The sequence below is a fragment of the Rhinocladiella mackenziei genome (genome assembly GCF_000835555.1).
Source record: "Rhinocladiella mackenziei CBS 650.93 unplaced genomic scaffold supercont1.12, whole genome shotgun sequence".
Lineage (NCBI taxonomy): Eukaryota > Fungi > Ascomycota > Eurotiomycetes > Chaetothyriales > Herpotrichiellaceae > Rhinocladiella > Rhinocladiella mackenziei.
In genome coordinates this window covers 403,154-426,745 of record NW_013550593.1, presented here as the reverse complement: position 1 = coordinate 426,745, position 23,592 = coordinate 403,154, and the positions used below count along the sequence as shown (strand labels likewise).

At 51.0% G+C, this 23,592-nt stretch overlaps 12 protein-coding genes across 12 annotated transcripts; 7 read left to right on the top strand and 5 right to left on the bottom strand.

The window, feature by feature from the left end:
• Window positions 1-4,304: 4,304 nt before the first annotated feature.
• Z518_11330 (uncharacterized protein) lies at window positions 4,305-4,541 on the top strand (the record flags this gene model as incomplete). The annotated part of the gene is made up of 1 exon (XM_013411274.1): window positions 4,305-4,541. One exon carries the CDS (start codon window positions 4,305-4,307, stop codon window positions 4,539-4,541), a length of 237 nt encoding a protein of 78 aa, XP_013266728.1.
• Window positions 4,542-5,029: 488 nt separating this feature from the next.
• On the top strand, window positions 5,030-6,144 carry Z518_11329 (uncharacterized protein; the record flags this gene model as incomplete). The annotated part of the gene is made up of 2 exons (XM_013411273.1): window positions 5,030-5,633; window positions 5,714-6,144. The coding sequence occupies 2 exons, from the start codon at window positions 5,030-5,032 to the stop codon at window positions 6,142-6,144; spliced, it is 1,035 nt and encodes a 344-aa protein (XP_013266727.1).
• Window positions 6,145-6,648: 504 nt separating this feature from the next.
• Z518_11328 (uncharacterized protein) lies at window positions 6,649-8,623 on the bottom strand (the record flags this gene model as incomplete). The annotated part of the gene is made up of 5 exons (XM_013411272.1): window positions 6,649-6,798; window positions 6,849-7,264; window positions 7,313-7,814; window positions 7,876-8,219; window positions 8,275-8,623. 5 exons carry the CDS (start codon window positions 8,621-8,623, stop codon window positions 6,649-6,651), a joined length of 1,761 nt encoding a protein of 586 aa, XP_013266726.1.
• Window positions 8,624-9,281: 658 nt separating this feature from the next.
• Window positions 9,282-10,017, bottom strand: Z518_11327 (uncharacterized protein; the record flags this gene model as incomplete). Its single annotated transcript, XM_013411271.1, has 3 exons — window positions 9,282-9,717; window positions 9,780-9,901; window positions 9,973-10,017. The coding sequence occupies 3 exons, from the start codon at window positions 10,015-10,017 to the stop codon at window positions 9,282-9,284; spliced, it is 603 nt and encodes a 200-aa protein (XP_013266725.1).
• Window positions 10,018-10,412: 395 nt separating this feature from the next.
• Z518_11326 (uncharacterized protein) lies at window positions 10,413-11,018 on the top strand (the record flags this gene model as incomplete). The annotated part of the gene is made up of 1 exon (XM_013411270.1): window positions 10,413-11,018. One exon carries the CDS (start codon window positions 10,413-10,415, stop codon window positions 11,016-11,018), a length of 606 nt encoding a protein of 201 aa, XP_013266724.1.
• Window positions 11,019-11,100: 82 nt separating this feature from the next.
• On the bottom strand, window positions 11,101-12,177 carry Z518_11325 (uncharacterized protein; the record flags this gene model as incomplete). Its single annotated transcript, XM_013411269.1, has 1 exon — window positions 11,101-12,177. The coding sequence occupies one exon, from the start codon at window positions 12,175-12,177 to the stop codon at window positions 11,101-11,103; it is 1,077 nt and encodes a 358-aa protein (XP_013266723.1).
• A 67-nt stretch (window positions 12,178-12,244) lies between these two features.
• Z518_11324 (uncharacterized protein) lies at window positions 12,245-13,311 on the top strand (the record flags this gene model as incomplete). The annotated part of the gene is made up of 2 exons (XM_013411268.1): window positions 12,245-12,344; window positions 12,575-13,311. 2 exons carry the CDS (start codon window positions 12,245-12,247, stop codon window positions 13,309-13,311), a joined length of 837 nt encoding a protein of 278 aa, XP_013266722.1.
• A 400-nt stretch (window positions 13,312-13,711) lies between these two features.
• Z518_11323 (uncharacterized protein) lies at window positions 13,712-14,176 on the top strand (the record flags this gene model as incomplete). Its single annotated transcript, XM_013411267.1, has 1 exon — window positions 13,712-14,176. One exon carries the CDS (start codon window positions 13,712-13,714, stop codon window positions 14,174-14,176), a length of 465 nt encoding a protein of 154 aa, XP_013266721.1.
• Window positions 14,177-14,440: 264 nt separating this feature from the next.
• On the bottom strand, window positions 14,441-16,198 carry Z518_11322 (uncharacterized protein; the record flags this gene model as incomplete). Its single annotated transcript, XM_013411266.1, has 5 exons — window positions 14,441-14,581; window positions 14,635-14,729; window positions 14,789-15,348; window positions 15,398-15,928; window positions 15,993-16,198. The coding sequence occupies 5 exons, from the start codon at window positions 16,196-16,198 to the stop codon at window positions 14,441-14,443; spliced, it is 1,533 nt and encodes a 510-aa protein (XP_013266720.1).
• A 556-nt stretch (window positions 16,199-16,754) lies between these two features.
• Z518_11321 (uncharacterized protein) lies at window positions 16,755-17,771 on the bottom strand (the record flags this gene model as incomplete). The annotated part of the gene is made up of 3 exons (XM_013411265.1): window positions 16,755-17,190; window positions 17,256-17,691; window positions 17,744-17,771. 3 exons carry the CDS (start codon window positions 17,769-17,771, stop codon window positions 16,755-16,757), a joined length of 900 nt encoding a protein of 299 aa, XP_013266719.1.
• An 854-nt stretch (window positions 17,772-18,625) lies between these two features.
• On the top strand, window positions 18,626-19,945 carry Z518_11320 (uncharacterized protein; the record flags this gene model as incomplete). Its single annotated transcript, XM_013411264.1, has 2 exons — window positions 18,626-19,683; window positions 19,747-19,945. 2 exons carry the CDS (start codon window positions 18,626-18,628, stop codon window positions 19,943-19,945), a joined length of 1,257 nt encoding a protein of 418 aa, XP_013266718.1.
• Window positions 19,946-21,413: 1,468 nt separating this feature from the next.
• On the top strand, window positions 21,414-23,337 carry Z518_11319 (uncharacterized protein; the record flags this gene model as incomplete). Its single annotated transcript, XM_013411263.1, has 4 exons — window positions 21,414-22,080; window positions 22,147-22,400; window positions 22,493-22,602; window positions 22,680-23,337. 4 exons carry the CDS (start codon window positions 21,414-21,416, stop codon window positions 23,335-23,337), a joined length of 1,689 nt encoding a protein of 562 aa, XP_013266717.1.
• Window positions 23,338-23,592: the final 255 nt, after the last annotated feature.

Here is a 23,592-nt window from a genome sequence, read left to right as displayed (position 1 = left end):
GAGATACCCCCTAATTACATAAAATGGGAAATTGGTAAACATGGTACTAGTTCCCAATATAGTTTAGTTCTGACCGTAAATTCCTAAATCGGCTAGCTGACCGCTAAATTCTCGAAACGGTTAGTGTGACCGCGAAATTTAACGGGGCAGGTTTGCCGAGCGACGACGACGACAATGTCGACCATTTCTCGACGCCACGGAGAAGAATATCGTGGAGAGCGATCGTTAAGATTAATACTATACGTATAATGAAGACATCGAACAAATATCTAATCGAAAAGTTCTATATTTGCCTTAGTAAGTCTAGTCGAAATTCCCTCTATGGCTAGGGCACCTAGAAATCTAGGCCGGACAACCCTCTTGCCTTACCTATGATCGAACACTAGTAAGGTCCCTCAATTCTATCGGTTCGACTGAAACTTAGTGTGCCCACGAAGTTTCGTCCTTGATAGGTCAACCACGATTTGGTGTCAATTTTGAAGCAGTTTTTGGCATTATAAAATATAAACTTGTTTTTTTTTTTTTTAATTTTGGAACCACCCGGTTGCAGCTTGGCGTTGTGCGGCGACGCCAAGACCGTCGTGCTAGCTGATCACGTAAGCATACGGCTTGGCAAAAGTCACGTGATATTGTCATATGGAAGTTCCTACCGCGTCGCCATCGGATCCAGTCTATAGGCACTCTACTCGATATCGACGTGATCTACCCATCGGATCCAGTCTATGAACCATATGGCCCCCCCCCCGGAGGGTGCGCCCTTCCTACTCGACATCGACATGGTCCGTAGATTGGATCCGATGAGTGAACCACCCTACGGATCAAATATTTTCCGAACCACCGCCGTCGGATTAACTATTTTTCCAACATACCATTTTCGGATTAAATATTTTCCGGCCTCACCCTCATCGGATCCAATCCGTGGACCATGTGCCTCCCCGGGCTCCCACTCGTGGTTCATGGATTGGATCCGATAAAGTCCCCCCGTCGCTCATCGGATCCAGTCTGTGGGCCACCCAGAGAAGCTCTACTAATCATACTCGAGATGTTTCGTAACCGAGCGTGAACGACAAGCCTCGATGTCGAGATGATCCATAGATTGGATCCGATGGGTCGTAGTATTTCATCGGATCCAGTCTGTGAACCACCCAGACAGGCTCTACTAATCGCACTCGAGACGCTTCGTAACCGAGAGTAAACGACAAGCCTCGACGCCGAGATGATCCATAGATTGCATCCGATGATTCGTGGTATTTCATCGGTTTCAATCTATGAACCACCCAGAGAAGCTCTATGTCATGGCACAACCTGGAATCCCCTCGAACGGTCTTAGCAGGCCCACTGTAGCTGTCGAATAGCCTCGTGTGCCTGCTCATAGCCTCGTGCGCTTGCGTGGTAGCCTTGTAGCATGACTGTATCGCTGGCTATAAGTATCTAGGATGGGTTTGTGTAACAACAGTACTAATGGAGGGTGTGAAGAGAGGGATCATAAATCGTTGCGAGCGTGCAAGGTAGAGTGTGGAATGGCAATGTACTGAAACCTGTCTCTATCTAAGGGTTCGAAGGCTCTTCTTATACCTTCGATCCGTTCATCTTCCTGCCTCCTTTTCAACGCCCAGTCCCCTTCCTGCCACCTTCGCAGTGGCTGGGAATTCGTGGCGTGATGGGTGTTACAGGAGCGTACAATGGGGTCGATAAGGGCACTCTTCTTCATCGACTAAGAGAAAGACGGATCCCCGAAAGCTTAGTGCGATGGATCAATAACTTCTGCAGCGAGCGCAAAGCGACGATTATCGTTAACGGTCAGAAATCGCCTGTCTACGATCTTCGACACCCAGGACCGCCTCAAGGGTCGCCACTCTCGCCTATCCTCTTCCTCTTCTTTAACGCCAACCTAGTCCAGAACGTCATCAACTCCAACCAAGGATCGATGGCATTTGTGGACGACTACTCAGCATGGGTAACGGGGGCGACGGCGGACGATAACACACGCACAATCCAAGAGCGATTCGTGACTAAGGCGGAGGCATGGGAAGCTAGCAGCGGAGCGACATTCGAACCAAAAAAGACGATATTTATCCATTTCACGTGTGCAATCGAAAGGCGAAGCGATCGACCGTTAATTATAGGAGGCGAGGAGGTAGCCCCTAGTACATCCGTCAAGATCCTAGGAGTGGTGCTAGACCAACAGCTACGATTCGATGCACACGCGTCTCGACGTGTGGACAGCGCGACCCTCGGCGAAGACCTTGAAGCTACTAGAACCCATTCAACGCATGGCAGCGCAGACGGTCGTGGGAAGTTTCGAACGGTGGCTCTATCAATAGCACAGGCCGAAGCGGGCATCGAGCCACTAAGAATTCGATGGCAGAAGCAGTCGCTTCGCACGTGGACCAACCTTCACATGTTACCGCGTAAACACCCATTCTGGAAGAGCAAGCGTCGAATTGATATAGATAACAAGCGATTCGTGTCCCCCCTACAACTCCACGCCTCGAATTTCAAAGCTATCGACTTAACACACATCGAGACTATCGAACCGTGGTGCACGGCGCCCTGGACAAATCACCTAATTGTGCACATCGATAACGACCTGGACGTAGCTATCGACGAGGCGGAGAGGAGAACGTCCGACCCACAAGCCGAAGCGGTATTTACTGATGCTTCGGCACGTAATAATCAAGTGGGGATCGCGATCGTTCACTCGAGGGGCACGATTCGCCAAACCATCGGGACAGAAAACGACCTGAATGCCTACGCCGCGGAGCTTGTCGCCATTTACTAAGCGGTAGCGATTACCCGCTACGACGCGAATATGCACTCGAGAAGAGGGCGAAGGACATACACGGTCCTAACGGACAGTCAGGCGGCTCTTAAGGCATTAGCACGACCCCGACAGCAAAGTGGCCAATTCATTCTACGAGCCATTCTCGACCTAACTCGAGAATTTCGAAGGGAACAAGGCATCGATATCACCTTTCGCTGGGTCCCCGCCCACGCGGGCGTCATTCTTAACGAAACCGCAAACGAACAGGCCCGTCGAGCGACGGAACCGGAGAGCCAATTAGAACAATCCCGTCTACCCAGACTACTGACAGTAGCTCGACGAGCAGCAAAGATCGAATTTACGATGAACGAAGCAACATTCACGGAAAGGCGCGTTTTCCAGCGACAGCTCGATCAAGCTCTACCAGGCAACCACACACGGAAACTATACGACTATCTGTGTAAAAGGGACGCGAGCCTTCTAGCACAGCTGCGCACAGGCAAATGTCGACTAAACCACTATCTGGCTCGTATTAACGCGATCGAATCGGAGGTGTGCGTCTGTGGAAGAGAAGCCGAGTCGGTCCGACACTTCCTCTTCCGATGCCCTCGATGGGTAAGTATTCGAGAAGAGAAGAAACTAACAAGAAAACCACGATGGGGAGACCTTACGTTCTGGTTAGGGGCGTGGTCCGACAGACGAGACAGCAACGGCGAATACGTAGATGGGAAGATGGGCAAGTGGAAACCGAACCTAAACGCTGTCAAAGACATACTAGAATTTGTCAAGGCTACCGAGAGGTTAGATTGGACACCAGAATCAAGGTAACAGAGGCGAGGAGACAAAACGGCTACTCGAAGGGGATGCGGAAGAGGAGGATAGTATTCAATATGGCGGTTCTGCTGACTAGTCGATATTATGACGGTCAACGCTCGAGAAAGCGCTCTCGATGATAACTGCCAGCTTTCGAAGATTAGTATCCTCAGAGACCGTATCATCGACAGCCGTGTCGAGAAGCTGAGAATTCGAAGGCCGAGACAAGAAAGGGATTGGAGGTCTAGGAACTGGGTGTGGAGACTATAGGATAGACGAGCACGTGATAGAGCTAGTTCCCAATAGGCCTAGCGGCCTACACGGGCGTAGGAATAATTAATCAATCAATCAATCACATGTGTCTTTCACGTGATGTGATAATCCTGTTCTCACTTCTCGGCCGCGGTCTGCAGACGAGGCAAAGAACTAAAATGGCACCTTGCTCGACACCGGCTTACGCCTGGGTCGAACATCAACGGTAAAGGGAGGCCGTCCAACTGAGTCTCGGGCGTTGGGTATCCGAATCGTACTGATCCCCGCTATCCGAATCGTAATGGCAGTGAGTTCAACCTCCCATTCTCCTGCGGTGCTTTTGCCACTTTTTTGAACTTGCTTGCCGTCGCTGGGTCCTTGCCAACACCATCTGTTCTTCTCTCCCCTCAATTTCGATTTCAGCAAACACTTGCATCCATTGTCTCAAGCGGCCGAGGACCGTCTTTCATTCAACATGGCTCCTGGCTCGGCCATCATCGATGTCTTGAGAACCCAAATCTCTCCGTCAGCCCTTGGAGTCACTTGCATTTTGATATTGTGCACACTACTTTTTTTAAACTCGGAGAATTCCCTCTACAAAGGATTCGAGCCCATTGGAGTCGAAAGAAATGCGTGGACTTATGGTGAGGCCCGGAAGAGATACATCACCAACGCAAAAAGTATCCTGTGGGAGGGTCTAGAGAAGGTCTAGTCGACAACGTCTCCGGCAATGTAGATGCCCCATGCTAATATGGCACAGTGTCAAGGCTCATTTCAGGTGGTCACAGCGTCCGGCCCAAGAATAGTTCTCGATGCCAAATATTTGGATGAGTTAAAGAGCAGCCCCCACGCGGACTTCGCCAAAAACAACGCAAAGGTGAGCCCTCCTGGATGCCTCGTACACTGGCGCTCACACAAGCAGGTTTTCTTCGGTGATTATCCTGCACTAGGATGCTTCGGAGAGCAGGGAAATGGCGAGATCATTCAAGACGCTGTGCGCATCAAGCTCACGCAGTCACTAAGTCGGCCTCCCCACGGCGTACCCTTTGGGTTGATAATCGAGCATATCAGATCGCCTAACACCGATTCTCAACGAAGAGGCACGCATTGCGTGGAAAGAACTCGCCGGAGACCCGGAAGGTGGGTGCTCATCCAGCTTTTACCCTGACCTGTCGTTCTGTGTGCAGTGCGTGATTGGACATGGCTGACTGTGTGCCAGAATGGCGCGACTTTCCTGTCTGGTCGAATGTGCTGCAACTGGTTGCTCGAGTCTCAGCAGTAACATTCATTGGGCCTGCGCTGTGCCACGATAAAGATTGGCTCGACTTGTCCGTCCACTACGCCGTCGAAGCTTTTGACTGCGTGCGTGCCTTGCGCCTGTGGCCAAAACTCACACAGCCTTTTGTCCACTGGTTTCTTCCCGAGTTCCGTCGACTCCGCGGACGACATGGTCAAGCCCGTCGCATCATCGAAGGCGAATGGAAGAGGCGTCAACTTCTTTCTGCCTCGGGGAAACACGAAGTGTACAACGACGGGATGCAGTGGCTCCACGAAACGGCAAAGGATCGTCCCTTCGACAGGACCGACTCACAACTCACCCTAGCATTTGCTGCCATTCATACAACATCAGACCTTATCACCAAGGTTATTTTCGATATTGCCGCTCACCCAGAGATCCTTGATCCGCTCCGAGAAGAAATGGTTGCTGCACTTGCCGGTGGATTCACAAAGTCGGCTCTGTATAACATGAAGCTCCTTGACAGCGTCTTGAAGGAGTCGCAAAGGCTTAGCCCATCATCATACGGTATGTCGTACGGTCAATCCTTTGATGGCGTTGGCATGGAAGCGACTCTACACGCGTGGCTCGTCCTGACTATATCACAGCACCCTGCACGCGGAAAATCGACAAAGAGTTCAAACTTTCGGACGGAACTGTGCTTCCCAAGGATGCCCAACTTGCGTTTACCGCAAACCGCAACTTCGATGCCAGTGTTTGGCCCAACCCTGACAACTTCAACCCCTACCGTTTCCTCGAGCTTCGCAATAAACCCGGAAAAGAGAATGCCTGGCAGTTTGTCACTGCCCAAGTCGATCAACTGGGGTTCGGGACTGGCCAACACGCATGTCCGGGCCGTTTCTTTGCCTCGAATGAAGCGAAGATCGCCCTGTGCCATCTGCTGCTCAAGTACGATATCAAGCTAGCAGGTGCTGAGCGACCCAAGAACATGACCATCGGCGCTGAGATTGTAGCTCCTGTTCTTGACTCGATTCGTATCAAAAGGAGGTACGATCTCGAGGCTGCGTTACTCAAATAAGAATGTAGAACTTGGTTTGAGCCGAACCCCAAGGACCATCCATCAAAACAGCGGTATTGTGGCTTCGAGGCGGGCTTGCAATAGACAGAGGCGAGAAGCCTGATTCCCACCACGCCAGTTCCTGATCTAATAGCTCACGTCTATTAGAAACAGTGCCGGTACCTAGATGGCCCCTTACTCTGGGTGGAGCTTATTTGAATTTGGAATTCCAACCGATGCTTCACCAGCGTGTCCGTGGGAACTCTAAGGAAGCCAGCTACTCAGCCCTCAGTATTTCCGGTCCATCTGCGTCTCGAGCTGCAGGCGTTTTTTGTGAGGTGTTGTTTGTTGCGCGGCGGTAGTGACGACTGGACTCTTCGGAGACAGCAACGGAGGGATTTACATATTCAGTTGCCCATCGCGTGTGTGGCAGTCAGAGACTAGAATAGTATGGTGTTTCCGAATTACGTGATAGTACAGGCATCACAGTGGCAAAAAAGAAAATACTAATGCTAGCCTGGACGACTACTTGAACTCTTCTTGAATAACCGTCCCATCAAGGTCGTCTTTCGTGGTGGAGGCTCCTTCTTCAGCCTTCATCTCGGCAGCTTTCTGGGACCCGGAATCCTCAAACTTCAGATGCTGAGCTCTGTGCTTCACCATCACAGGGGAAAGCTGTTCTGCGTCAGCAGGTGTCTGGTTTGTTGGGATGAACTGAGACTTACATCCTTTGTGAGAGCGGCACAAACAAGTCCCACAAACATGAATACTATCGCTACGTACCATATCCAGTTGAAAGATTGGATGTATGCCTTTCTGGAGGCCACCGTCGAAGCCAGGATGATTTTGTCGGACACTCCTGGTACAGAGGTGATGGGCGTTGTCGTTACGACGCCCATCATGATCTCGATGAACTCCTGTAGGGAGGTCTTGGGTAGTCCGTTCTCAAGCGCTGCCGTAGCTATCGCCGTTGGAACAAACTGTGCAATCTTGTTCTGCAGAACGGTTTGAAAGATGGCATTGCCGGAAGATCCTCCCAAGCTCCGGAGAAGAGCAAGACTTCCGCTGGCAAATCCTATCCATTCGTCTGGGGCGGAATATTGGATGAGAATGATGGTCAGCAGTTCGATCACCCCGAGACCTTGCAGAGATCAGCGTCGCCTTGATGTCAGTGCAGTTGCTGACATACCTGCTGCTCCGAGGAACGAAAACGCCCACGGTATACTTTTGCTGTTGAACTTGGAAAGAGCGAGCATCGGGAGGAAGATGATCTGCAATAGGGGGCCAGCAACCAACAGAGGGGTGGTGCCAATCTTGGGGCCTAGCCACGGTAGCAGAAAGCCCACCGTGAGACCTCCAAGTACGTTTCCCGTTCCCAGTGGGATGCTGTCAACCCCAATCCCGACGATATCGCTTCCGTCATAGACGGAGGCCAGGAAGACGGGGAAAAGCGCAAAGATGGAGTAGTACACCATGCCCGTGGAAAAAGTCACAATCAAGATCATGGTAAAAGTCCTGACTCGCTTCCACAAGAAAGGATGGAGCATCGGCTTCTTGGGGATGGAAACTTCATAGAAGCCCAGGCAGATGAGGATGGCAACTCCGGCAAGGAAGGGGGCGAGGAACCGGGCACTGCGTGCCCCGTACTGGGGGATCCAGATGATCCCGAGGAGGACAAGAAGAGGTCCCGCCTACAAATCGAGACGGTTAATCCAAGTGAAAAAGCCACGTTTAATATTGTGCTGCACTTACAATGATGGCAAATAAGCCCACGTAGTCGAACTCGGCGACAATCTGCCTTGCGGGAGTCTCCTTTGTGGCGAGAGGCTTTGCCGGGAAGTAGAAGAGGAAAGTAGCCACGACACCAAAGATATTCATGGCCAGGATCATCCAATACACCGACTTCCAGCCTAAAGCAGTGTTTGCAAGCAGGGCATGAGCGATCAGCGAGCCGGCGATGTTCCACACCGCGGAGAGGCAGTTGACAGCGGAAAAGACGTATCCTCTGTTCTTTGTGGACACCAGTTCGTTGATTGACGCCGGCAACAAGCTTGAACCGGCCTGATTGAAACCGAGAAAGACTTGCGCCGCAACCACTGTAGCGTTGTCAGCCATGCCAACCTTTTTGATCCGACAGAAACAACTACTTACCCTGGCCCACACTGTGGGCGCTCAGCGCTATGATGCAGGAGATGATGGCGCTGATGCCGGTGAAAAGAGACACCCATCGACGGCCGAAGACGTCGCCGACCTGCCCGAGAACAATGGCGGCGGTCCCAGAGGCCAGTGTCGGGGCTGACAAGAGCCAGGAATATAACGATGATGGGCCAAGGTCGGCGTTGATGTTGGAGAGCACCGAGTTCACAGTATACACTCCTCCCAAAGCGATCTGGAAGAGCATGGCGAGAGATGCAATGGCAATCCATCGTTGGAGGTTCGAAGGGACGAACCGCGGTACAATGCTGCTGATTACTCCAACCTGGTGGTTGGCCTTTTCCATGGTGACCCTGAGTGCTGGTGGCGAAAGAAACTACCGTGATGGTCAGGACAGGCTGTTCCAGTGGTGGTTCTATATGTGCGAGGACCGTCGCCTCGGGACCAACGCAAATCTTAGACGACTCGTAGAGAGTCCAAATTTTGTAGTATCTACTGTGAAATTTGCTCAACTGTGGCGCGTTTGTGGAGTTTTCTGGGGCCCCGGATCCGGTCCAGCTAAGCAATATTTTATTGGGGCAGACTACCCTCGATGGCCCTTGATGGTGGGACCTGGCAGGGGTCTTCCCTTCTCGGCTAGGCGCCCCGACATTGGACGAACAGACTGGACTGGTCCAGGAGTAGAGTTTAGGTACTCCGTATAGTACGAGTCGTACCTTGTTGAGCTTACGCGACCCTAGCCTCCACGTTTCCCCTTCCAACTTACGAACCACTACGGGCTACGCTTTCGGCGAGCACGGTCAAGCTCTTCCATGACCGGCCTAGACTCTCCTTGTTGTTTATTCTGCTGCTCTTGGAGCAGAGTCTAGACCAGTTGTAGGTTTTTTACGCCTCCCGTCTTAGGTATGTGTCTTGCCAATCTTGATTTCATGCTCGAATGAGGAATATAGCACTCTACAGCATCACAGCTCAGGACAGACTGAGTCTCCTGAGATCATCGGACCCTATGCTTGGTCTCGCGCAAGAAAACCATCGGCCAGCTGCAGCACGTGAGACTTGCTTGTTTCCATCCCCAGTTGGCTGTGGATAGTGGATGGACTTCCCCGAGCCGTGGGGGTGTCATACATCTCGATAGAATAGACAGAGTCAGGGGTGCTTGTTTCTCCATATATTCCCAGGAATACACCGTCGTTGAGATTCCGTATTCTCTCCAGATCGCCTTGAAGTCGATCGATGCCACCCGCCGGAATACTAGCTAGTGAGAAGAGGATGGTGGAACCTCTACCATTTCTTCTCGATCCATTCATAACGGCAGCGATCTCCTCTAACGAGTATATCTCTGGAGATGACTGAAGGAGCGTCCCGGAGGAGAATAATGTCAGTAGCTGCTGGACAGGCTGTGTGGCCATATGACTCTGCAGTGCCAGTTGATCGTTGTACCTTGATGTTTGTAGCAATTAGTAAGCTGGACTCTTACTTCCGGTGGGCCTCCATTATCTCACTCTTCTATCATATAGACTTCATTTGAAGCGCCTGCATTTTTTGGAAAGGCGATAGCATATTTAGATACACCCTTTTCCGAAGCTCGCACAAACTCCAATATCTGTTCAAGGTGCTTGATTAACTGTCGGCGAATTAGCTTTCCTTTTGTTGGGAAGTATACGATGGACAAAGACGGGCCACAAACCTACGTACCTCCTCCCGTGATTCTGGACTACTTGCACGCAAGCGAGCAACCATTGTGATGGGCTTCATTACTTTGAGAGAGATTCGGGACCCAATGTTATCCACTCTCTAAAGACAATGTGTTCTTCTCGCAAACGTGCAGGCATCCTGCTACAGAAATATAGAATATTTAAGATAGATGATTCTTTTTCCTCGCCTTGGTGCCCATAGGTGCCTGTTGCAAGAGATCTACTAGTTTAAGTAGCAAGGTACGACTCGTACTGCTGATTAATCATGGCTTAGTCAACCCGTAGCCTCAGATGAAAAAAGACAAGGGTTGGAGTTGAGAATTGCGTTACAGGCAGATTTCTTTTTCCTTTCTCAAGCAGGAGTTGAATTTAGCCCACCTTCGAAACAACCTCTTTCTGATAACAGGGACAATCCATGTGACTCGAACCCAAACGCCCACCATGGATCAGTCTCCCCGCTCAATCGCTGTCCTCATTGGGAGCACCCGTACTCCTCGGATAGGGCCACAGGTGGCCAAGCTAGTTCTCTCTCTTCTAGAGCCAGAGGCACGAGCAAAACGGATGACTCTTTGCCTGGTGGATGTGGCGAGCTTCAACCTGCCCGTGTTCAATGAGCCCGCGGCGCCTGCCATGGTTCCGGCTTTCGCATCACACGTCCACGAGGCCACAAAGGCATGGAGTCGGGAAATCAGCAAGCATGCGGGGTACGTATGGGTCATTCCAGAGTACAACGGAGGACTGGCAGGGGGGACCAAAAACAGTATTGACTACCTGTACAATGAATGGCCCGGGAAGCCGGCCATGGTCGTGGGCTACGGGATTAAAGGAGGCCTGTGGGCCGCCGAACAGCTTAAGCAAACTCTACAAGTGATGAAGCTCAACGTGGTGGAGAAGCTTTCGACCCTCACCTTTGAGGGCGGCGCCGGAGCTGATCTGACATTGGCCATGCAAGGAGAGCTGGGCGCAGCAACCCGAGCCAAGTGGGAGGCGGAATCCGGACGCCTTCAGGAGGCTTTTCAGGATCTAATCGCCCTTCTGGAAGGGTAGACTCTTTCAACCGTGCAAAGCTCGGAGCGTTGTATTCTTATCCTCTAGATATAACCTGCCTGCTTAACCCAGATCAAAGAACCTACTTAATCCGGAGGACAATTTTACCGCACGCCCTGTCATCCTCCATGTACTTGTGGGCACTTCCAACATCTTCAAGATCGAACACTTTGTCGAGAAAGTACTCGGGCTTGAAGATGCCATCCCGGACTTTCTTCACCACGTCTATCATGACTTGTCGTGAGGGCTCCTCGTCTTCATCCATAATAGTATACGTGGTGATCTTCCTCGTCAGGGGAATCGAATCGGGATGGAAGTCTTTGATGGACCATTCGAGGTTGAGTACGCCGATGATGACCAGTGTGCCATGGAGTGCAAGGGCCGGTAGTCCCACCTCGATCATGGTGGAGATACCCACGAGTTCGATTACTGTCTTGACCCCTTTCGGTGCCACTTTCAAAATCGCTCCGCCCCGAAGCTCAGATTCGAGGAAGACATGGTCAGCACCGGCCGCCTTCATTTTCGGGATTTTGCTCGGGTTCCGGGTACTCGCAATGACCGTGCAGCCTTGGTCTTTGGCGAGGAGAATTGCCCACATGCCCACTGCACTGGAGCCACCGTGGATGAAGACGGTGTCTCCGTGGTTTGTGTTCCCGGCCACAAAAAGACTGCCGTATGCCGTCCACATGCTCAATGGGATCGCCCCTAGAACCTCCCATGACAGGTCTGCGGCGGCCTCGCCCAGCTTCCAGCACCGGCGATCTGGGCAGATAACGTACTGGCCGTAGCTGCCGTCGTATGCTTTGCCGCCCCCGTAGACGAGGCCACCTACTTTCTCGCCTTTCTTGAAGCGCGTCTGACTGCCGGCTTCGACCACTTCGCCCACAAACTCTTCGCCCAGGAGTTTAGGCGATACTGGTTGATATTCGTCGGCAAATATACCAAATTCTCGCGGATCGAGGTATTCGTTGATGCGGGCGCGCAAGTCACTACGCTGCATGCCTGTGGCGTAGCAACGGACAAGCACCCATGTTTGGGACGGCAAGGAGGGCCTGGGGTAGTCCTTCACGTAGGTGAATGCTTCTTGAGGCTGTCCTCCCAACTTGGTGAGAATAGCCGCATGCATGGTGCCCGATGGTGTATTGGTCCAGCTCGGCATCTTGACGTTTTTCTCGAATAATTCTTCTCCACGTTGACATTTGGGAAACGGACCAGATGGGGATAATATGCAGGAGAGTCTTAAGGAGGATCCTGCATCAAGATGGCAACCCCAACCTTGTACCCCACCGAATCGTAGTTTTAAGTGGTTCACAGGCCTCGGACCTCGTACGACATGAGGTTTACGACTAGGATTCAAGTAGCCGACAACGCTGAATGCTATTTAGAGTTCGACTTAGGCGGGTAACCTCTATTTCTTGATCAGCCTCAAGGTGCTCTCTTGCCGCAAAGAATTGAGTACTCTCGGCCCTCAGCGACCAATCCCATCCTTCAACCTCATTTGTTATTCTCGCCCATTGACATTTCAGCTTATACCTCCTGCTAATCAAATATTCGAGGTCTCAAAGGCAAACGGATACTGGTGGCTGGCGGCGCCACAGGCATTGGGAGAGCCACAGCCCTTCGACTCGCCGAAGAAGGTGCCACCGTCGTGGTCGGCGATTTCAACGAGGATGGCGCAAAGGACACGGTCCAACAGATTCAAGCCCGAACCCAGGCCAAGGCCAAATCGATCTTCTTCGACTACTCAAACCCGAGCTCGATCAAGGAACTGGTTCATAGTGCGGTTGATTTCCTGGGAGGCCTGGATGGTCTTGTGAACGTGGGTGTCTTGGGCGCCAAAGCACAGGAACTGGACAAGGATATTTCCGAGATGGACCCTGAAGCTTGGTCATGGATTCTCAACGGCAACCTGGTTGGCTATGCGGTCGCTGTGCAGGCCGCGCTGCCTCATCTGATGGCCTCCGGGAATGGAAGCAGCATTGTTAACACAACCTCGGGCTCCATCTGGGGCGCCATGCCATTTATGCCAGCATACCAAGCTGCAAAGGCTGGAGTCCTCTCGCTCACAACGTACGTGGCTCAGTACTATGCTCCAAAGGGTGTACGCTCCAACCGTATCAGCCCCGGTCCAATCCCGAGCGATGCCGTAAAGACGAGGACCCCTCAGGAATGGTTGGATGGCGTCAAGGAGACAGTGCCATTGAGGCGATGGGGCGAACCTGACGAAATCGCGGCCTTGTACGTCAATGGACAGACCTGGAGCTGCTGTGGAGGGAAATATCTAAGAGACTGAGGGTGCCGTATAGCTGCTGACTTCGGTACGAGACAAGTCAATGCTGTGAATTTCGAGATCTCCTGGCTATGCTTGTGAGAGTAGAGTCCTAAATGTCTGATAACCCGCCCCCGAGATCAAACCCTGAGGAAAGAGGTATTGTAATGGATACATATTGAATACCAACGAATCGGCCAGGTCTACTTTCCCTACAGACGAAGGCTCTGAGCATGTTCATTCGAGGCCATACCACCTAGAAACCCAAGGACCTGGTATCTCCGGTACGAGTCTCCTCGAGGGTATCTTTGCCTCGTTCCCGTACGATTCGTAGTCTTCTGGTACTTTATAAGAATGAAACTCTCCCTTTGTAGTCTTACAGTGATGCATAATTCGCAAGTACAATCACCATCACTTATTCACCATGCCTTCGAAAAGACACGAAACGGCAATGAAGTTCCTCAGTTCTTGGGACCCCTTCACCGCCGACTCTCTCCTTGCCATCCGCACGTCCGACTGCACGCAGGGCTATACACCCGCTCCCGGCGGCCTCAAACCATGGACAAATCAGCAGGTGCGCGAGTTTTACGAGCCGCTCCAAGATGTGTTGCAACACACCCGCTTCGAGGTGCACGAGATGGTGGAAGATGCCGGCGCAAACAAAATCGCAATCCGGCTGAGTCTTACAACGACGTTCAAGCAAGCAGAGGTCGAGCCGTATGTTGGCACATATGTTTTCTTCCTGGATTTCAACGACACTCAGGACAAGGTCTCGCGGCTACTCGAGTTTTGTGACACGGCCAATACGCCGAACTTGATCAAGAAGATCAACCAGGCAAAGAAGGTTCTAGGGAGGCCCGGGATACCGATGCCCAGTGGTAATTCTTAGTATAGCTACAAAATGCCTAGCCTCTCACTTCCTTCCTAGCTTCTATCCATATCCGCTGATACATGGCATTCAACGTTTAGAATTGATTGATCTTAACGCCGAGAAAACATGCTTCTGTCTTTTACGAAGCGATAGTTTTAAGACTCGATGCCGTTTTGGCACAATTCAGTTATTCCCTGCGTTGAGATGTCCAACACTACTTACATTCATAATCTATTCTCGACAGATAAGTCTCCATCAGTGGTCCAAAGGCTGATTCCGGCTCTAGTATTGGGTATCCACCGCTGATTGACCAGCCCTTTCAATGAGCTCCTCGTGTCCTTTCGACCGTACACTGATTTTCACTGGGAACGGAGCGTGCCGGTGTTCGAACCAGTTAGTGCCCAAAGTATCAATCGGTTGGCCCTAAGCCTGCGGTTAGCATTGTAACATGCCGGGTTTTCCAAGTCTCCCCTTACCGGTATTTCAGAAAAGTTGAAACAGTATAGGAGTCGAGCTGCGGCAATCCAAAGGTTGGTGTCTCCAATGTGATACCCTGCGCAGGCGCGTCGCCCTATAAATCAGTCAGAAGGCTGTCCGCGTGGTCGTGGATGAGATTTTTCCTTGTCATACCGGGCCCAAACCCGTAATGGCCTCTGAGAGGATCAGAGAGGTCTTTCCCCATGTTGAGGTACCGGTCCGGCCAGAATCGATGGGGGTCTTTGTGTTCATCCGGGCTGAGGTGAAGGTTCCAGGTGTTGAAGGTGAAGAGAGTGCCCGCTGGAAATCTGTACCCTTCATATTCATCATCCTGGATTAGTAGGATTGGCGGTCCAAGTTCCGAGACAGGCCGCCATCGAAGGGCTTCTTTGATTGTTGCCGTGATATATGGTAGCTCGTTCTTGTCACTGAAGGATGGTAATCGCTCAGCATTGCTACCGCAGACGTGGTCCAGCTGTTTCTGGGCCTCAGCCACCCATCGGGGATCTGTAGCAGCTGCGGCGATAATCATACTCAAAATCATGCGCGTAGTATCACTTCCTGCTTCGACCATGGACCCCAAAGTTACCAGTCTCATGTTGTGGCTCAGCTTCTTAGAGGCTGGGTCTCTCAGAAACTTTGTGGCGAAACATTCTCGAGCCACGCCGGACGCCATTCGCCGCTCGAGGTTTGTGACTTCATTCTGATAGCAGCTAGACACTATGGTTAGTTGCTTCCTTCCAGAGTCAAGCAAGCACATACTCTAGCGTTTTCTTCCGCATCGCTAAACCTGCACGACGCCACCATTGAAGGAAGGTTGGAAGCTTTGCAAGCCATGGAAAGCCATCCACAATCCAGGCCCCTGGTTGTAGTGCTTCTGCAAAGTCCGCTGCACTTTCGAAAAGAGCAGTAATGTTCGGGTCTTCCAATTGCATCCGCTTTCCAAAGATGACACTCATGATGACGGCATTGGAAAATCTTTGATTTGCGGCATACCACTTCTCGGGGACGTGAAGATAGTCGTAAAGAAGGACTTGAGACTCCAACTCCTGAAAGGGGGCGTAGGTCGGCAGGTTCTGTCTATTGAGAATCCCGTGCATGATTTTTCGAGTTTGCCTCCAGGCGTCGCCGTAAGGTTGAAGCACAATGCGACAATCGTCCGACATGAGCGTAGATGCCATAGGGAACGGTGGCCGTGACGAGTAAATGGCGGACCTTCGCTCCAGCAGATCATTAACAACTCTGGACGAGTTTAGGAAGACCCAAGTGTGAGCTCCAAGCTTGCAAGTATACCTATGTGCCTGGTAAGATACTTCCTTCCCTCACGGATCGTGAGTGAACTAAGCTAGATACATACATCTCGCCGTACTTGTTGGCCAACTCCATGGCCCACGGACCCTGATGCCATTTGGGGACCTGGAGAGAATTCCCCAAGAATGGTATGCCTGGAACTCTTGGCGGTAGCCGATATTTTTTGTTGAAGATATATTTGTCATACCATATTCGAGCTGCAATCACCAGGGTACTGATGACGGTAATAAGTTGTAATTGCCAGCTGATCATCGTTAAGAAGAACCTCAATTTCGCATATATCGACTGAGGGAGAGGTGCTGACAAAAATGGAGAATAAAATAATACACGAACAGAATATCATGCATGGCAAGCGCACATAAGTACAGCCCTATACCGCTCTTCTTAAAATTACGTACGATTCGTAATACTTCACTTTGAGTGGGCTCGCTCTTGAGGGGCCCCGGTGTTGGATATCACGTTCATGGTGCGTCCCTAGCTACCCCACTGCTACTCCAAGTGGGGTACAGTCCCCCTGAATCAGGAGCGACTCAGGCATGGTCACTGCCGTGGCCCAGCCTGATCACACCTTCAATCGGGCGGCCCTGACGGCCGAGGAGCCCCGAAGAGTTACAAACATTTCAGTTATCTTTATTGACTTTTGCTTCACCATAGGGGCCACCAACAGTCCGGTCTTCTTAGCAAGTGAAAAGCATCCGATACGGATATGTACGAGAATCCCTTCAAAGCGATCAATATTTGGAGGGCTCTTGATGGTCAACATAGCCGACTAAGTAGCAGACTTTTGAAACGATCATAGATGTCGACTTCAACGTAGAGAGGTAAAAAAGTCTGCCGACCGAGTGATTGTGTCGGGAGAAGGCTTGATTGATATCGCCTTCCATTCTTCAAGCTCTGTTAGATTCCCTCGGACGTGGGAGTGAATGACGTTGTAGGCATCCGCACCGAGAGGAAGCCTCAGTGGAAGGCCTTTTTCACCGCGCTGTTGAACGGCGTCGAAGACGACTTTGGCATAATCCTCCGGCTTTCCCCAGCCTTTACTCGCATCCTTGCTGGATGTATATTCCTCAAACTTGTTGTATGGACATCCCGGGTCAAGGTAAGCCGGATGGCGTTGTCCCATCTCTCGCTTGGACACAAAATCGCTTCGGAGGCTTCCAAGCTGGATGATAAGGAACTTGATGTTCCAGTCCGGGTGCATTTCTTTGGAAAGCGAGTCTGTGTATCCCTCTAAAGCAAATTTACTGTCATTCGAATATGGTCAGCAATCACGTATTTTCAACTTTGAAGAGTAAGATGTTAAGTTTACCTGGCATGGTAGTATGCCGTTCCTGGAAAACATACTCTTCCGCCCATAGAGCTGATCTGAACGTACAAACCACCTCTTCTTGTTTTGACTGACCGAAATAATGGCAGGGCAGCCTGGGTGACATTAACCAACCCCCAGAAATTCGTCTCCATTTGTGCTCGAGCATCAATATCGCGAATGCTCTCGGTGTCGCCAAGGAGCCCATACCCTGCATTATTGACGACAACATCCAACTGCCCGAACTTTTTTATTGTTTCTGCCATGCATTTGTCGACCTGTGGTCGGGAAGTGACATCAAGTGAGAGTTTCAAAACTCGGGAATCGTCGGGTAAGTAGTCTATCATCTCGAGCTTTCGAGCCGTCGCCACGATAACATTGCCTGATTCGTAGACCTGCTTTGCCAGTGCCGCACCAAGACCCGATGAGCAGCCGGTGACTGTATCTAATGTTAGATGCAACTATATTGCTGGGCTCGATTTTGTAAGTACTAAACCAGACTTCTTGATCCTGGACCATTTTTGCCGGTATAATATCCGCTAGATACCGATAAAAGGGAAACCAGAGTTGTATCGAGATATCCGTTGTCGGTGAGGTGAAGATTAACACGCTGTCAAACCATTTGAAAGATATAAATCACGCTTTAGCGAAGCATGCGGCAATGAAAATAGATATGTAGCATACCCAAAGCTATGGGATGACTGGCTGGTTCAATGGACGCTAGTTCTTCCGGTGTAGATACGAATTTGTAGATACGACTCGTTACGACTCTCAAGGTCGACCTGAATGTTGGATCTAAAGCCACGTAGTATCGTTTCCTAATTTTCTTCCCCCAATACTCTCATGTTTTGCTTCAAGATATGTTTGGAACTGATCGCCCTCTACATTACAATGGGCAATTCCAAATTCCCGACCACTACGAACACTATGCCTTTAGAGATAGGAACTCTTCCGACTTAGCAGATATCTGACAGATCTCTACCTATCAGGACCCTGGTCTTCATATTTATTCTGGTAACCAGACATTTTCTCTGTCCTGGTATAAAAGGCATCATCTTTGACTGACGACTATACAGGCCGTGACCTACACCACGGGAAAGCTTTTATATAATGTATATTTTCATCCCCTTCGAAACTATCCTGGCCCCAAATTGTGGGCGGCTTCACGCGTGCCGTTCATTTATCACTCCACTGCTGGTAGACTACACAGAGAGGTTTTGAAGTTGCACAAGAAATACGGACAAGTTTGTTCGAATTGGCCCCAAGGAGCTTTCCTATACTTCCAAGAACGCCTGGAAGGAAATGTACAGCTTCATTCTCTTGATTTGTAGGTCTCATCTGATGTGCTTAGCTACGGACTGCGTGCGAATGAAATGCCAAAGGACATGAGAGGCTCTGGTCTTCTCCCCACTTTTGCCGAGGCACCAGCTATCAATACTGCTCCAAGAAAAGATCACGCTCGAATGCGTCGCATCGTCGCCCACGCCTTTTCTCAAAAGGCACTAGTGGAGCAGGAAGAACGTCTACAATACTACGTTGATGTTTTGATCTCGAAACTCAGTGAAGAATGTACCAAGGGCCCGCAAGATATTGTCCGCTGGCTCAATTTTACTACCTTTGACATTATGGGTGAATTGACGTATAGTAGATCATTTGGATGTTTGGAAGGAGGAAAGTACCATGAGTGGGTCACTATGATCTTCAAAGGCATCAAGATGCACCCCTGGATGCAAGCACTTCTCTACTACAAGTTGACCAGCCTGAGAGGGTGGTTGATACCCCATGAGATGGCAGCAGCAAAGCAGCAGACAGATCAAAGTGCTATCAAGACCGTGGACGAGCGACTGGCGAGGAAAGACACAATCGATCGAAAAGACTTTATGAGTTACATCCTTCGCCACAATGACGAGCGTGGCATGACCGATGCTGAGATAAAGCAAACAGCTATGATCCTTATGGTGGCGGGGAGTGAAACCACGGCCACGTTTCTCTCTGGTCTTCTATACCTCATCCTTAGGCATCGCGGAGTGTACAGAAGGCTTGTTCAAGAGATCCGGGATGCCTTTCCGACATATCAATCCATAGGAATGGTCAACACCAACTCTCTCCGGTACCTTTCGGCCGTGGTGGAGGAATCATTCCGTTGTTACCCACCTGCCCCAAACACACATCCACGGATTGTGCCAGACAAGGGCGAAGTCCTCGAGAATCAGTGGGTACCAGGAGATACAACTGTCGGGGTCAGCCAATGGGCCACGAACCATGACCCAGAGAATTTCTATCGACCAGATGACTTTTTACCGGAACGATATCTCTCAGACTCTGATCCCGCTCGGGATCCAGATGATGTCCCGGCCCATTTATTTGAAGATGACAACAAAGAAGTCGTGCAGCCTTTCTCAGTAGGCCCAAGAAATTGTGTGGGTAAAAAGTAAGTGGGTCTTCTACTCTTATTACCTAGACGGATTGCGCTCACTGTGTCGTTCTGATTTAGCCTTGCCTATGGAGAGCTCCGAATTATCCTGTCCAAGCTCCTCTGGTCATTCGACCTGAAACTGGACTCTCGAAGCGACAGCAGCAAGTGGATTGAAGATCAGGACACCTTTATGCTGTGGGAGAAGCCGCCCCTCTGGATCGATTTAACTCTGCGTGAACAAAAGGGCGCGTTAACACAACCCGCTCGCATTGCTTAGCCGCAGGCCCCCGAAAATTGTGATGAGGATGTCGAAAATGTCCGGCTTTTCCACACGATACATGGAAGATTCTACTCTACTCCACAGGCGCGCTTCGCTTAGCAGACAAATGAAGAGGCAAATGATCAAATCCAAATTGTCACTGGACTTAGCGCCGAGTCACCACGCTAGCTTGCTCGGTAAGTTTAAAACCTTGGGGCTAGAGGGCTCGTTCGAGAGTGGCATGGGTATCGTTTGCGATTGGCGGCGAGCGCGCACTGTCATCGCTGTTCCTCAGCCGAAGCATCGCAGCATTCACTGTGTTGACTGGAGCTAGAAGTGAACCAAGTACCTCGTACGAGGATATCGGTGGGAGAGTGACTGCTCGAGTCCTGCTCGTCTATGGAGGGTTCCAGGAAGACTGGGGTCCCCGAATGCGGGGTGCACCACTGCATTGGCGAGTCGAGCCACTGCATGAACTACGCATCATTCCACCCTGTATCTCTTGACCGAACCAACAGACTCCCTTACCAATCTGCCTCCGTATGACGTATGTGCCAAGTGGTAGCACATTGCTAGTTATAGTCCTAGCACCAAAGGCATGAGCCAACGGGGCACCGATTCTCATAGCTAAGAAACTCGCGCACATAGGGTCTCGGAGACAGCAAGACTCCCAAACGATGGCGTTGAAGGGCCTGCAGGCTGCATACTAAGTTAGGGGGTGGAGAGCCTTGGGAGGCTAAACCTAAAACTCGACCTGGGCCTATCCCGGGCCTTCGCTTACTGTTCCCCCCAAGCCTAAGTAGCAAGCCTCGGTTCTGGGCTCGGCTCCTCGATTGTCCTACGAGTCGTACCTTTACGACGCACTTTCAAGGTTGAATGCTGCTTCCCCTGGACAGCGATGGAGAATTATTGTCTAGCCAATGTCACCGCCATCGTGGAGACGCAGTCGGGCCTCGTTCTCGACCCTAACCACGCCCTGGCTGTGCACACTTTATGCACGGTTGTCCAGAATAAATGATTCCCGGGTAATCAGAACAGGACTGAGCCCTTCGGTGTTACCGTCCTCCATAAGTCTTGCCGACCGCCTAGACGCGGATGGATCCGGTACCGCAGAATGCCACGACTCGTAGGCGTCCAATGCGTTCTGACCCCAAGCCTCGAAAGGGCTAGACAGAGGCTCGATACAGTTCCTATTCAGAGACAGGGGGGCATGCAACCAGAGGGCGGTAAAACTATGTGCGAGTGGCGAGTACTAGCGAAAGTGGCATCTGTGGTGAGCATTGGCGCGCCTCCCCCGCTCCGGCTCACGAGGTGTGGTGGAGGTCCCCCGGACCCCGCCTGAGGCCTTGTGATCACAGTTGAGGGTGCGCTTCCAGGAGAGTTCTATCGCTGCATATTTCCTGCCCATCGTGCTTTCACAGCTAGCTCACCTTCTAACCAGCAAACACCATCTCTATCGCTTCCAGTATTACTTTCCCTCAATGTCATGCCTCGCAAACCAAGGAGCGAAAATCCCAAGGAGGGTAAGGGCAACTGGAAAACCAAGTTCACCCCACAGCAGCTGGATCGCAAGCGGCTGGTCGACCGTGTTGGCCAGAGAAGGAATCGAGAGCTTGTGAAGCGCAAAGTTACCGTCCTCGAAGAGCGACTGCGACAGGCGGTCCGGGGAGACCACAATGTCTTATTCCAGAATCTTGTCGAAGAAAACTCGAACCTGAGATCAACTTTGGACAAATTTGAGACCAAGATGGAGACTATCCTCCTGTTCACCCAGGAATGTTTGGGCATGGCCAACACGGCCTCAACCTCAGCAAATAACAGACGGACTTGTTCAAGTCCACATGATGCGCCATCAGAGCCAGCTGCTGAAGTGGAACAAGTGGCCACCCCTCCGTCCTCTGACGAAGACACCAATGATAGAGCGTACGACCGCATTGCATACGACAACTCTCTTCCCTTTCTCAGCTCTACCATGTTCCAAGGCACCTCCCTTCATCATCGGGAAAATATCCCCGTGCCTGCTCTCGAAGTGTCACCCGAGCAGATTGTTGAGCAAGTCTCCAATTGGAAACTTCTCAACCAGCACGGCCTAGGTTTCGACTTCCTAATTCGCAGCTGTGCCTTAGATAAGGAGCCGGTATTTTTGACCACGGGTATGTTCTAACTTGTTCTGCGCGCTCAGGCACTTTGAGCAGTGTATTGACAATTGGCATTCCCAGCTTCTGTGCGTCAAATCATTCAGTCCAAAACCTTCTACGAGGACATTCTTGACCGGCTCACGCCGCGGATTAAGCCGGCTTCGCCACCAATCGAGACAAGCGAAGAGAGTCCTCCGCCGCAACTCTCAGAGATGGAATGTCAAAGACGTGCAGTAGCGCTTTGTGCCTGCGAAATTGTCAGCAGATGGAGATTGCTTTTTAGGACTCGGATCGAATGCGTTTCACAATTCTGGGCCTTGTACAGATTCTACATGGTAAGCACCCCGCCCTCGACCGCTCTCCGTATATCAGACACGATGAGGAGATGGATAGTTTCATGGGCCGCGCTGAATATTTCCTGTTCTAGTTTCTCGTCTTTCCGTGCTACGAAAACCTGATCAAAATGCCGCCTTGGCTATGGCCGACCAAAGCCCAGCTTTCTCAAGAGCATCCAGGTTTCATTGATTGCCTAATCTGGTCAGTATCCTGAAACTTTCTGTCAATTCCTTCCATCTAACCGTGGAGCTATCCTTCTAACTTATTGACCCCAACAGGCCAAGCCTGCGAGAAAAGCTCATCAATTCGTGGCAGAACTACAACGTCAAAGGCCTTTCCATCCAACTTGTTCGACATTTCCAGATTCAGAATATTGACAAACAAATCATCGACATTCCTCTGTCCGTGAGCTCTAACCCACCGGGGTTTGTTCTCGATCCCAACTTTGAAGTCGTCATGTACGACCTGAAAAACTGGACTATCGGTGTCGGGTTCCTCTCTCAGTATCCAGACCTTCAACTGAGTCCAACTGCCAATACCAACGACAATCTTAACTGCTTACCGATCGAAGCCCCAATCATCACACCAAGAATCTTTGAAATCCCCTCGTTACCGGCTGCGTTTGGAACTCCCAAACCCCGGCGACAGGCTATGGGACAAGGGTCCGGTCAATCACCGCCAAAGGACGATCCTCATGGCCAGAGTCAGGATGCTAACTCCCCGGGGCTACAGGCCTCCGTACCAGCCACCGAGCGGACCCAGAACAAAGCAGGAGAAAAGGATATCGATACGCCGAGCGGGCCCTACTCCCAAGAAGACTTTGCCGCATTGGACCATGATGGAATATTCGACCCGTATTTCGATCCATCCAATCTCATGCAGGAATTTTTCGAGTTTACTTCTGCCGCTACTCCCGGAAAGCATCGATATGTATGATTTACCATGCTGGAAGCCTCCTTGCTAGCTCCAAAGATCCCCTGTCCCCTTGAACTGCGAGAGTCTTGAGGAAAGAAAAATGGATGGTCGCCGGCTCGTGGCTCGGTAATGCTTGTCGACTCACGTCGAACTATCTCTACGTAGGAATCTAGCATGTAGAAAGAACAAGAATCACTTGGAAGGCTTTGCAGGTTTTACCCTCGCACAGCAGTGGATGACACTAGATTCCGCAATGTCAATAATGTAAGACGAGAA